General features: G+C 45.1%; 1 protein-coding gene across 2 annotated transcripts; it reads right to left on the minus strand.

The window, feature by feature from the left end:
- Positions 1 to 4,184: 4,184 nt before the first annotated feature.
- On the minus strand, positions 4,185 to 5,180 carry dpm3 (dolichyl-phosphate mannosyltransferase subunit 3, regulatory). 2 transcript variants are annotated; one of them, XM_028399466.1, is made up of 2 exons: positions 5,123 to 5,180; positions 4,185 to 4,895 (listed from the first exon to the last, which is right to left on the minus strand). In XM_028399466.1, exon 2 carries the CDS (start codon positions 4,864 to 4,866, stop codon positions 4,588 to 4,590), a length of 279 nt encoding a protein of 92 aa, XP_028255267.1. In that variant the 5' UTR covers positions 4,867 to 4,895; positions 5,123 to 5,180; the 3' UTR covers positions 4,185 to 4,587. The 2 variants fall into 2 exon arrangements, with proteins under 2 accessions (XP_028255267.1, XP_028255268.1); XM_028399467.1 differs by lacking the exon at positions 5,123 to 5,180 and adding an exon at positions 4,998 to 5,122.
- Between the last annotated feature and the right edge of the window lie 8,087 nt (positions 5,181 to 13,267).

Here is a 13,267-nt window from a genome sequence, read left to right on the forward strand (position 1 = left end):
CCCTTTGCTATCTTTATTTCAACCTTATGTTGAGTCTCCACACACACAAACACACCTCCTCCTCCTCCTCCTCCTCCTCCTCCTCCTCTCTCCAACCGTGATACTTCGCTTGTCTGCCAGCTGTATGGCAAACCATTGTTCTCATCTTGCCGTCTCCTGTCTCTCCCTTGCTAGGGGAGCTTTACAGCCATGACAGTAAAAACAGCTGTAGCACCAAAACCTGGTGCCACAGCCTCACAACTCCCCAATGTTTTCAAAGACATAGGCCATAAATTAAGGCTGTTGGACAGGCCCCTCAACCGCCCGACCCCAAGGAGAGAGGCTCCACTGAGTACAAGCTCGTCAAGAGGGAACAATTCTTTTTATTTACTCACTCGTTCGGCATACCAGCTTGAGTAAATGTGAACAGCGAGTGCTAAACTTTTAACACTGTAATAAATGTTACAGGCAGAGCAGGAGATAAACAGAACAACGCCGAGCGCCAAAAACAGGAACAATGTCTTTACAAGTTTAGGAGAAGCTATATTGCCCATTTTCACCTCCATCATCCTGCACATTTCCTCACAGCAGAGAGAGAGAGAGAGAGAGAGCATGCAGTTAATTTGCTAAATCCAAACTGTGAAATGTCACTCAAGGTCTTGCTTTAAAGTGTTGAACTCCTGACGTTCCCACTAGTGTCACCCTTTAGGTCAAAAGTTCAATAATCCAGCACTTCGGTCTTTACAACAAACACCTGCAAGACTAAGGAGATTACACAGGGTTAAACTGCTAATTAGCAAATGTTAGCACGCTGCTGCAGTAATCTCATATGCATTCGCTTTTAGGTCCAACCTACTATAATGAGCACAAAACGAAATTGACTAGATTTTGTCCATTTCTCTTCACACAGATCCAAAGCTGAGCCAGCAGCGTGTGACACTAAAACCTGGGAGGAAGCCATGAAAGCCACAATGCAGAGCGGGTTTGGCAGGACCAGCTGCTTTATCTCTGCATCTCTGGGCTGAGTCAAACCTCCTATCAGCAGGACACATGATGACCAGTCCCTGTCCGCCTGCTAGCGTATGTTACTACTCACAAGAGCCAGGAGTGTCTGCCTTACGGGGCCTTTGGGAGGTTACCTAATGCTATTGTAGCTATTTGTAGCATTTATAAGCTTTCATGCTGCTCTAGGATGGGAACCCAGTGTCCTGTGAGTATCACAGCAGCTGTTCATGAGAAGCAAAAGAACAATAGGCTGACCTGCGAGTGACTTTTAAACCTCGTTCACATCGTTTTTATGCACTGCATGTTCAGATTATGTCGTTTTAGTACAGCCGAATGCTCGGAAGCACCTTTTATCCCTCTTCTCTTTTTTTGGCTGTTACATGTTGGGTAAGGCCGGGGTCAAATGGGGCTCATGCAAAGGAAACACCTGACAGAGTGAATGGAAGCCTCTGAGCCAATCAGGGCACATTTTGATGCAATGCCATCAGTGGTGGTCAGGGTGTGGTCACCTCTTCCCGAAAAGTCCTGTCACACACTCTCCGCCACCACAGCCAGGGTCATCCGTCTTGTTCCAGCTCATGCTCTGGTTTCCTGTCTGCGTCACTTTGTCCATTCTTTTTTTCCACACTGTGCCGTTTTTCATCCGCTCACTCTCTCTGCATCTATCTCTGGTGTCTATTTGTCCCCTCGTCACGTTCTCACCCTGTCATTACCGTTGTTCACTGTCCCTGAGTGTGTATCAAATGTATCAAATCTCCAACTCCTTCAGCTCCGGGCTTCGATTACTAACTATTTCTCTTTTTGTCCCTTGCTGGATGGGTTTTGAGGTTTTGCTGTGAAACGTGTGGGTGGGGGAAAAAAAAAAAAGTCTTTTCTGTGCTGAAAAATGATAACCTATCATTTTTCAGTCTTGGTTCTCGAGCCTGTCGAGATGGATTTGCTCCCAGCAGTGTCACTGAGTGTCTCTAGAAATGTTTTTTTATAGTGTCTCATTGGGGCCAAGCTGCAGGCACAACCTCGTGGCCTGCCCCTGCCGCCGTCTCAGTCCCCATTAGGTTTCCTCCAATTTTTCAGCTCCTTTCCCAATTTAGCAGAAGCCTCTCACCTTGGCACTTTGAAGTAGAAGGTGAAGAACATTCCGTGCACATCTTTATTCCACCTGCAAATCCTCCTCTGTTGATGACAGACAGAACAATTATGAACTGCTGGTAAGTGGCGCTCTTATCCTAGAAAAGCACACCTGCACAAAATCTTTGGATTTATACATTTCGGGGAGATTTATCATTACTTTGCTACAAGAACAAGCACAGAACACACCACCGTGTGACACAGGGGAAGGATAAGCTGTTCCTTCTTCATATAATGGCCGCTCTTCCTCTTCTCTAAGACGATGAAGAGGCTCAGAGGCAGTAATGATTATGTCATAGCCTCTGTGGAGTCCAACCAAGAAATGATCTGCATGCCCTGCCACGATAAGGTGGGGCCTGACTGTTAATAAATAGGCTAAGTATTCTGAAACGTATGGAAGGTCTGTCAGCTCCATGTGAGCTGCAATATAAAGGGATGTGCAAAGCTAAAAGATCAGCAATCACTGCTGAGCCGTGTCTAGACTGCCATGAGCATGTGGCAGGATAATCAAACAGGTGTTACTCTTATTTACTTAGATCAAATGCAGAAAGAAATATACATGTACAAGTGTCATTATCATTTCAAAAATTGCATTCCAGGTTTAATAAAGGAGCATCCGACTGCTCTTGAATCCTGTTCTGAGAAACCTCATTCTAGAAGAACAATAAAGGGCCTTGAGTCGCATAACTCCAGGAGAGAATAATCAGCCCTCGATTTATTCCTTACTGTCATCAGGCAGCTGAAGAGCTCAGGCAGCAATTCAAGGCCTGTTACTGCCGCTCTGCTAAAATGATTCTGTCTAATAACAGCTCTCCAAGTTGACAAGGCTGAATCTTTAAGAAGTCACTTGAAATGCAAAGGCGGCTCTGCAGCTTTCTCACGAGAGGCGCAAAACCTCTCACCCTCCAAGCCAACAGAGTACGCTTATTACGGTGCAATCGTTATTATGGATTTCGGCCCATGCTTTGTGTTACTGTACTCTATTAGGTGAGCTGCATATTCCCCAGCAGCAGCAGCAACACCAGCAGCAGCAGCAGCAGCAGTGGTTGCTGTGCTTACTTCATCTTATTTTTTTGCTGCTTGGAGATGTTAAAAAAGAATAAAAGATTCGGGGTTATTGTGTTGGCTTTTATAAACATCTGTCCCTGCATCAGATTACACCTACTTAGATTTGCTATTACATAAATGCTAAAGTCTGGGATGAAGCTTATGTATTGTATGTTTGAAATAAGGGATTAAAAAGAGAAAAGGCACAGAAATACTTACACTATTGACTCCGTGTTCTTGTACATCACTCCTAAAATATCCTGACATGTACTTTTGTCTGCAGAAGGAGAACCAATGTGCTTACAGTGAGATTTGGGGGGTGGATGAAGACAGAGAAGTGATTAAGTATTTTACATGTGGCTACGACTAAGAACATAACTGCCTGCAGAGGGAAGCCTTTGGTGTAATTGCCAAAGTAGAAGACTTTCTGGTAAATAACAGGTTGTCTTTCATCCAGTCTGCTCTAAGCAACAGCTTGCACACATTCATGATGGGAAAGGGGTGTGACGTTGCAAGGCATGATGGAGCAGCAGCCAAACGGCACAACAGGCAGAGCCTGCGCACACACAGACTGCCAACTCTTTTGCATTTTGCTCAGAAGTTATGGGAGCGTTTGAAGCCCTATAATGATGCCTTTGACCAGGCTACGCTTTGTTTATGCACAGCGGGGCTCACTGAAAATGAGCATAGGCAGCCTTTTAAGGCTCACACAAAAGAACTGCAAGCGCCAACATCACATTACTCCAGGAAGGCATACTTTTCTGATTTCTAGAACAAACCTCCACATGGGGGGGAAGAAGATTGCTGCATGTATATTTCATGTCATTGACTGCAACATGTAGGACAAAAGAGATTTGTCTGTTACACAGACGGAGGCATTGAGGAGTTGATATAAAGCCCCCCAGGCCGTGTGGGTTATATTCAGAGCAGGAATGCAAGTGCTCATGCACATACTTGCATATCTCCCGGCCCTTATTGAGAACCCCCCCGCCCTCTGACCCACAAACATATGAAGGAACGAAAACTGAAGAAAAAATAAATTCTTTTTTAATTAATTCTCAGCAATACCTGCAGGGCACAGGTCTGAAATATGACAATGGAATGTACACACGTCTTTACAGATAAAAATCTAGCACGTCTTACACTGTCGAGAAAATAATCTACAGAAAAACTGCACAACAGAAACTGAGACTGGGCTGAAAGCGTCTGTACAATCCAGCAGCTAGTCTGAGAGCTGCAGTGTGACACTTGGTAGGACCGATATTCAAAGTATGACAGAACATAACGCTGCATAACGGGGAGCCAGGTGTGTTTAAACAATGGGAGGCTGCCAGCTCAGAGGTCGTCTTGGCTACCACCACAGGTGTGTGACGTGCTGTGTCTGTGTGCCAGTCTCAACGGTTTCTACACGGTCCTCCTTCCTGGGTTCTACACCTTCAGTCCCTTTTTCCTCAGATCTTCTTTGGCTTCCTTTATCTGCTCCTGGAGCTCCTTCGCTGCCGCTTCACAGTCATTAAAGGTAGCCACCCTGTAACCCACCGTGGCCAGGGAGTAGCAGCCGAATGACACCAGCAGGTACAGCGGCATCGGCCAAGCGACCTCTCTGTACGTCTGCGGCAGACTCAGGTCCAACAGGTCGAAAGAAACCAAAGCCCAAACGGCGCCCAGCAACGACACCCCGAACAGCCACTGCAGGAGCTTTGTCATGGTGAAGATGTTTAAGGTGAGCAGCCAACCTGACGGAAAAAAACAAGCAGCGAGTCATTCAAATTAGCTTAGCGTTAGCACACAGCTGTAGTAACGTGTTGGTTTTCGTGGCTACAAAAGGCAAAACAGACCAACAGCAGGTGACTGAGGGAACACAAACGTTATACACAAACGACAGATTCAATCAAATCAATACGTGGTCTAACAGACGTCTCGTTAATTCAACGTTTAAGATGAAACGATCCAATTTGTTTACCTCCTCGTAAACGCCACCTCAGCTCTGCGCGTTTTGATGACGTCACAAACAGTGAAGCCTTTCGGGAAACGTAGTTATGCGGTTTAAGGAAACCCAATAAAAAAACCCAGGTTTTCCATTACATTTTACTCCTAATGGCTGGAAAAATCTTATAAAACTTCACATTTCATTTTTATTCTTGTTCTTAGCAGCAGTATAATCAGACTTCAGATTGTATTTTAATCATTTTAAATAGGCTTTTATTCCTTAGTTTACTCCACATATTGTCTGATTCACACAGCAGCTAATGTGTAGCAGCAGTATAAACCCAAATTACATTCCAGGCTATTATTCATGTCTTGTTGTATTTATTGATATAAGTAAATAAGAGGGGAGTTAGAAGACAGTGGTCAGAAAGATTCATTACTATGACTCCTCCGGTTTTCTTATACCTCTCGATAAATCTCAGTGCCGTTGCTGTCTGTGTTTTTCATTACAGCACTTTTAGTTGTCTGATGTATTAACAGCATCAGCACCCTGTCAGCTGAGCGGGAGAAAACCATTTGTTTCCACTGAGTCTCTAATGAGGGCCCCAGTCAGGCTTTTAACTCACATTAGACCTCTAACATGCATTAGACCTCTAGCTCTTTCTCTGTGTCATCCTCTTAATTTAGAAAGGCCATTTTGAAAATTAGATTACCATTAGTGCTAGCTAAAAGCTATCCATAAATACTTTTGTTTTTTATTTTTTTTCAAATTGGGGAAATCCAGCAACAATTTCATTAGAGGCCGCCGGGAGCTGCAGTGCTGTTTGGTTTCAGTGGGTCCTTAGGTGCTATGGGGCACGCACATTCATTCAGGGTGGTGAACTGTCCAGGTGCAGAGGCCACAGATATCTCCAGGGTGGAATCAGGATTGGGAGGAGATGTAAACATTATTCACTTAGCCAGCGAGAGGGATACACTAAAGAGCCACCGAGAAATAAACATCATTCTTTGGGGAAAAATGGAGAGTTATTCTTAGGAGGGTGGTGTTTATGTTTGCCTGAGTTAATAGTGTGAGTGACGATCTGCGCATCTGCTGACGCCTGCTTCTTATGTTTATGAAGCCCGTAAGATAATCAGGATTTATGCGTGTGTGCTGTGCAACGTTTTTTTTTTCTTAAATCTTGAAATCAACAATTATTTTTTATAAAGTTTTGTTATTGTTAAGCATTGTTGAGGTTTTTTCTTCTTAAAACAGGCTCTGTGGTTTTCCAATGTATGTGGCTTCAATGTTTGTCCATGGTTTTTGCTTTCAATTTCACTAACAAGGAGCTGCGGCATAAAAACATGCAGCTGCTGGTTATTTTATTATGTTTATTAGGCTTTTAAAGATCGAATAATCAAAGCTATTAGGTCTCATTTGCCCACAACGACATCTTCATTCACATCAATGAAATCCACTGCAAATCGCACGTTTGTCTGGTGATGGATACATATGTAATTTGTTCTTTACGGAGGTGGGATGGTGGGTCAGTGTGTAACAGGGTTTTTTTTTATTAGCCTTTCGTCAACCTTTTGCCACACATCTGCTTTCTGGCACACTGTTTATGATGTGGCTCATACCAGGGGTTATGGGGCTGAGGTTACAGAGCTTATCCGGCAGATCATTGTGCAGATTGTTTGTTCTGTGCTGTAGCAGTGGGCTGTGATGAACACACAGATCTCCATTTGTTGTGTAAGTCGGAGTAAGAACCAAAAACCCAGACAGAAGCAGCCGTGACCCCTTTAATAATGACATGCAGTGGACATCTGACTATCAAGCTCATGTTGCTCCACTGACACAATCACCTGAACGGAGGTCGGGTTACCCAATGACATGATGCATCGTTACATTGGCTACGTTATGGCGTGTGCTGTGTCCTGCCTGGAATGCGTCGGTGTGAGCGCGTGTGATGCTCAGTGGGAACGGCCGAACTGGCTTTTCTCAGTGTGTCTCCCTGCCAGCTCCTGTTCCGTTCCAGTACTCAGGAAACCTGCGCTCCAGCCGAGAAGGCCTGGCAGACAAAACACAACAGCCTGCAAGCAGGAGGGGCATGAAACTGAGAGAATGAGAGACACGTAGAGTCCGAAAAAGAAAAAGAAAGAGTGAGAGAGAGAGAGAGAGAGGGACATGCAGATTAAAACAAAAAAAGAGACAAGGACGGAGAGAGGTGAAGCAGTGGCAGCAGTTATTTTTGACAAAGAAACAAAACGGAGAAGAGGGTGGGGTGATGGGATTTCATAGTTGACAGGACAAGAGAGGGGAAAGCTGAGAGGAGCAGGAATGAAAAGAAGGGGTGACCAAATATGTGGACGAAAGAGGAGAGGGTAACATAAAAATGAAGGGAGGGAGGGGGGAGCAGACAGGGGAGAGAGGTTTAGATGAGGGGTGAAATCAGGGGATTTGCAGGTGCAGCTTGAACAACCAGTGACCTTAATGGTGCATTAAATCCAGCTGTTGCTTATCCAGACTTTTCTTCAATCCCCCCCCCACTAACACCTTCAGCTGCACAACAGCCCGGCATGCATCACCTCGGTTCCCACAAGGGGCCACTGAACGTAAGGAGACAGGAGAGTCCATGCAGAGAGGGGGGAAACAGAGGGATGGCAGAGGAGATACTTGATCTTCAAGTGCAGAAATAGGAGTGACCGTGTGACTCCAGCCAGAGAGCAGAGATAAGAGGCACAGATAAAACAGGAAGAGTGGCAATGGAGAGTTGTGTTGACTCTATCTCTCCGGCTTTGTCAATATTAGCAGAGTGAAAGGTCCAGATAAGAAAGTGTGCTGCTAAAGAGCTATGTAGGGATCAAGATTTGGTTAGATAATAATTGTGTAATATCTGAAGTGTGCTAGGCAAAAGTAGGAGAGGAGAGAGAGAGAGAGCGAGAGAGAGAGAGAGAGAGAGAGAGAGGACTGTCAAAGTCCTGGTGAGGATAACAATAGAGCTCAGATTCAAAAACAGGAACCCTCTGTTTCCTGCGCTGCAGACCATAGCTGTTTTTTTATGTTGTCATTAGATGTAAGCTTAGTCGTGTTCAGAGAAAGGAAGCGGTGACTTAAAGTGCGTCACCACGTCCAGCTCCCATGCTGGGATATTGTTGGTGGAAGGAGAGGTGGTCCCGGCAGCGAAAACCAGCTGAAATCTGAAAATTCTTTAAACGTTTTTCCCCTGAATGATTTTTTTTTTCAGTCTGGAAAGTATCAGTTCAGATTGACTAAACCTGGCAGCTAAAAGCCAGACCAATCAGCAAACTGCTCGGCCTTGTCAAACGCAGTTTAAACCAGGCTGTGGAGATGAAAGATGAAGCATTATGCTGGAACCTCAATCGTCTTCAGGAAGTCATTTCGGTGGATAATTCATGGGGAATTTTAGCCACAAGAAAATTCCTTGATGTTCTTCTAGCTGGCAAATCTGAAAAACTGACCAGTGACACTTTTAAGCCTTTCGGGGTGATTTCAACTCAAGTCTGAACTTCAGGGGGTAGAACATGACATGTCGCGGTAACAAAATAGTTTTGCTTATTTGCTTTTTTTCTTCCAGTTCTTTCTGATCTGTCACATTATATTTACTTAAGTAGTTTTTATCACAATTTTGTTCTTCACAGTTCCAGGCTCCTTTGTTACCGAAAAATGTCAAAATTGTGAGAAAGTAACCACCAGAGAAAGCAGCAGCAAACACAGAGCTGTTGTTCGGTCTGTGGACGCCGGTGGGTGATTTGTGTGAAAGTGAAAGACAAACACTCTCAAGATGTTGCATGACCAACAGATCAACAGAAGGCTATACTTTGGACCTTCCAATTTCTTTCTTCACATCCTACCTTCAGAGGAACGGCCAGGCTCACAAAACATGTCCTATGTAATGGTGGTAGAGGCCGGAGCTCATCACATTCCTTTGGCTCTACTGGGAGCTGATAATAGTTTCTGCTGTTTCGAATGTTCTTTCATCTCATGCAGTAGTTCATAAGCACATATTGAAGGCTGGCAAAGCTTAGGATTGAAATGGCACCGGGCTCCTAGATACACTTTTTCTGTCGGGACAAATCGGCTGACTTTGCTGGATGACTTTCCAAGTTTGATGAGGTGAGGCTCCTCAGACAGTTGAGGTGAATCAAAGTAGATGGATCAGGGTGGAGCACCCGGTGATACTTTTCATCAGGGGTCCTGGAATCAGAGCAGGGTTCCTGAAAGTTCTGACACTGATAAGCACACGGTTCATAAATATCCTTGAGTCAAGATCATTTTAGCGACAGCGAGAGTCTGTGTGGTAAATTGCTGAGATAATAGTTGTGGGACCCGTGTGCTACTTAGGGCCTGCTTAATGAAGTCCTGGGCTACTCGAATGTGTGTAAGGTCAGAGTGTGGTCGAGTGTGACCAGCCTTAACCATGTGAGAATACCACTTGGCCCCTGATGCCCTGAGTAGAAAGACACACCTGTTTCAGCTGCTGCTGTGACGGCCGCAGTGAAGCAGCGGAGGAATGTCTCCACCCCCACCACCACCACCACCACCACCACTACTCTTCTCTCCCTCCATGCTCTCAATGCTGTCCTAATGAATCTCATCACACAGCCTGTTTTTGTCCCACTAGTGCTTTGTTTGTTGACCTTTATAAGACGTCGTTTCTTATTATCTTCATGGGTTGTGTAATTCTGCCCCATAACACAACCCCCTCAGCCACATCCTTAGCCTATAATAAGTGTGTGTGTGTGTGTGTGTGTGTGTGTGTGTGTCTGATCAAATGCTTCTTGTCAGTGTAACAGCCATTAACAATGAACAACGGGCAGAAGCTTGATGATGTCTCCCTCCTCCCTCTATCTGTTCCTCTCCTCTCACCCTGAAACACAATGTCCTTTAGCATTACCATTATTGACAGTGGAACTAATTGGCACATGGTTATGAAAGTCCCCCTTCTCCCTTCCCCCAGGGGCCATTTTAAATTGGACGGCACAATTTCCTTCAGCATCTGATAGGCGAGTCAGCACGAGGGGCCTGAGGACGTATTGATTATAAATGTATTAATGTGGGTCAGTGCTGTGTGTACACAGCAAGGGGCGGATGATGGAGGGCTCCATGTCTAGACTGGAATAAACTGACCTCGTCTTGTGTTTACATAATGGGTGGTAATAGGAGGAAGAAGGGAGTTCTGCCTGGCCTTATCTGCTCACTACAATGTCTTCCTTTGATAGAGCTGACGTACACAGGAGATGCTACAGTGTAGGTGAATTAAATCTCTGGGCTGGATGTGTAAACCTCCAGGAAGACCAATAACACATCGATTTCGGCGTACACATTTCCAGACTTTATTGGCCCATTTCACTGATGTAATGAGGATCCTATGGAGCATGTATCAGCGAGCCAAACTAGCCAAATCCAACACAAAGTTACACACCAAAACTCATTAAGTCCAGTCGATGGATGAGAGCATCCCTGGCTGCATGCTATATGTATCGCCTTTGGTGCCTCATTATACAGACAATGTCCTTTCTTGTTCCGCCAAATTAGGTCCGACAATCAGGGTCGAAGTCCTGACTGGAGTATTCACGTGGATTCGGTCATCTGGCCACAGATCCATAAGCTATAGATTCACTCTACAAATTAATTACACACTTAAAGAGGCTGCAGTGGTGAGCTATTTGTTCAGCATGTCACGCATAATCAATGGCTCTCACTTTATGTCGAAATTACAGATCAGAATTGAGACAAATGTGCTGTACATACATGTGCCGCCGATGCTGTGGCTGCCACTGAAATGCTAAAGGTCAAGGATTATGGATTATTTGTAGGAAGACGTGGGTAATGCTCTGAAAGCTGATTGTGGCCACCTCAGGGGGGCATGGCTATCTGTCATTACCCACAAATGAAGTTGATCGGGTCGAGCGTCTGCTCTGTGGTCCTGTCTATCTGGACGTCGGCCATATTGCTCGGCCGTTCCACTCCACCCGGAGACGGTGACTGTTTGACCTCTTTAGAAATCTGACCCCAGCGCTCTTCGCTGCTCCTTGAGGCACCTGCCAACCTTTCACCCCTTCACTGGGTGAGCATCTGGGAGGTGAGGAGGGACAGGCAGAGAGGGCCGGGGGTTCGGCTGGTGGGAGGTATTAACGTGGTAACAGATCGGACGGAGGAGTCATGAGACTTCAGAGAGATGGACAGCCTGTTTTTCTCCTCTCACGGGTCAAGTCCTTCTCCTCCATTTCATGTTGTGTGTGTGTCTGTTGGTGTCACATGTCTGTCTTCTTTCTGTATTTCTTTCTTCTTCATGCAGGCCGTGATGTATGCACAGCTGGTCCCGACAGAGCCGTCCAGGAAACGTGTGGTTTACAGATCCCCTGTTGACACACTGATTTGACTTGCCTTTTACTTTTCAGAGACCTGGAATTTTAACTGTGTAGGTCCAACTCAGCATGTCTGACCACAGTGGAAAACCGCTCAGAAAGCACTGCGTCCTGAATGACGGACTGGCTTACTGAATGGATCTGTCACATAGTCCATAAAGCTCGATCCAAAATCACGGCTTCTAACGGTGCGTGCACACACCTGCCACACCTGCTCACGCCATTTGTTGCAAAGAATTCTGTATCATTAGTCTTGCTAAAACGCTCCATCCCACACCTTAGCTTTTTTTTTTATTGGAAACAATAATATCCAAGTTGTTAAGTTACAGACAGACATACAGTATATCTGAAGTTTCACCACTCGGCCTAAAGCTGTAACTTCACAGACTTGAATCATAACACAGAATTTTAAGAGCCATCCTTTTGGATTCACTCAGAATAATCTCTGAAGAACAACCTCATTCATGTGTGATGAGGGGTGATTTCTGTGCAGTTATCCACAACAAACCAACCAATGTGTCAGCTTACTGGGTCCTAAAACTCTGGTCTGATGAGAAGTGGTTTTAAGAGACAATTTTTGAAGCAATGTGAAACCATAGATGAGCTTTGGGTCCACTGTGTTCATTCATAACACACAAAAATCATCTGTCTATTGCACTACGGCCTGTATCGCAGTGTTATTCTCATTTACACCAAGGCTTTTAACTTGCCAGCGTTGCAGCATTTAGACCCCGTTCACACTGGGGAAATCAATCTGGCTAGAGCGGGATTCCGGTCGTATCTGGATAGTTTTTTGAGTCTGAACAATGCGAATCCGGATAGATCCACCAAATGTGGCTCAGGTCTGAACACAAATGCGGCTAGCGAATTCCGCAAGGGATGTGATACTTCCAGTTCACGGGGACAGGGTCCGGGTCGCATACAAAAGCCGTATGTAAACAACCGTCAGCTTTGCCCCGAGTTTATTTTCAACAGGGCTACAAAGGAATAAACTGCTTTTTAAACCGAAAAAAAGGAAAGAACAAGCATATGCACATGTGGTCCTACCACGGCCTGAACAGACTCTGTATATTACGAGGCGCCACCTAGTGGTTTGGAGGACAACAAACAAGCCAGATTGAGCGCGGACACACGTGTGTGGTAGCCAGATTTGAAAATAGGTCTGAAAGTATCCAGCTTAAAGGCTATCCGGATTCAGGCCCACTCTAGCTGGATAGACTTTCTCCAGTGTGAATGGGGCCTTAGAGTGTTAGCCTCAATTTAGTCCATATTCCTCACATTATTTGACACCTACAGACTGCTACCCTATCACTGTGGTTGATTTTTGACAGGTGGCTATGTTCCATCTCGGTCTTACAATATGTCTCCATTTAAATCCTCACACAAAAACATACAGAAGAATAATATGAAGGGGTCAGATAACAGTGGAATAACAGTCTGACAGTAGCCAGGATTTCCCAGTCTGCTTCTGTGATGCACAGTGTGATACGGGCCGACACTTTAATAGTAAAATTACATGCTGCATGCCTCACACGATGATCCACACGATCGCTGCATAATAGTGATTGCATCATAAAAATGGAGAAAACAAAGTGCAGTACACAAATCCAATAGAGGAGGAGCGTAAACTGAATTAGCCCTGTGTCTTCCCTCACAATCACAGTGCACTGGGTTACAGTATGTGGCCATATGGGCTTTATCTAGCATTACTGTCACCCCTCATTTATTATAGTGAGGGAGGATGGCCCCTCTATGCCCCTCAAATCCTCTTAGCCAACATTTAGCTGATTGATTTTTTTCCTCTCCC

The sequence above is a fragment of the Parambassis ranga genome, chromosome 2 (assembly GCF_900634625.1).
Source record: "Parambassis ranga chromosome 2, fParRan2.1, whole genome shotgun sequence".
In the NCBI taxonomy this organism is placed as follows: Eukaryota; Metazoa; Chordata; class Actinopteri; family Ambassidae; genus Parambassis; species Parambassis ranga.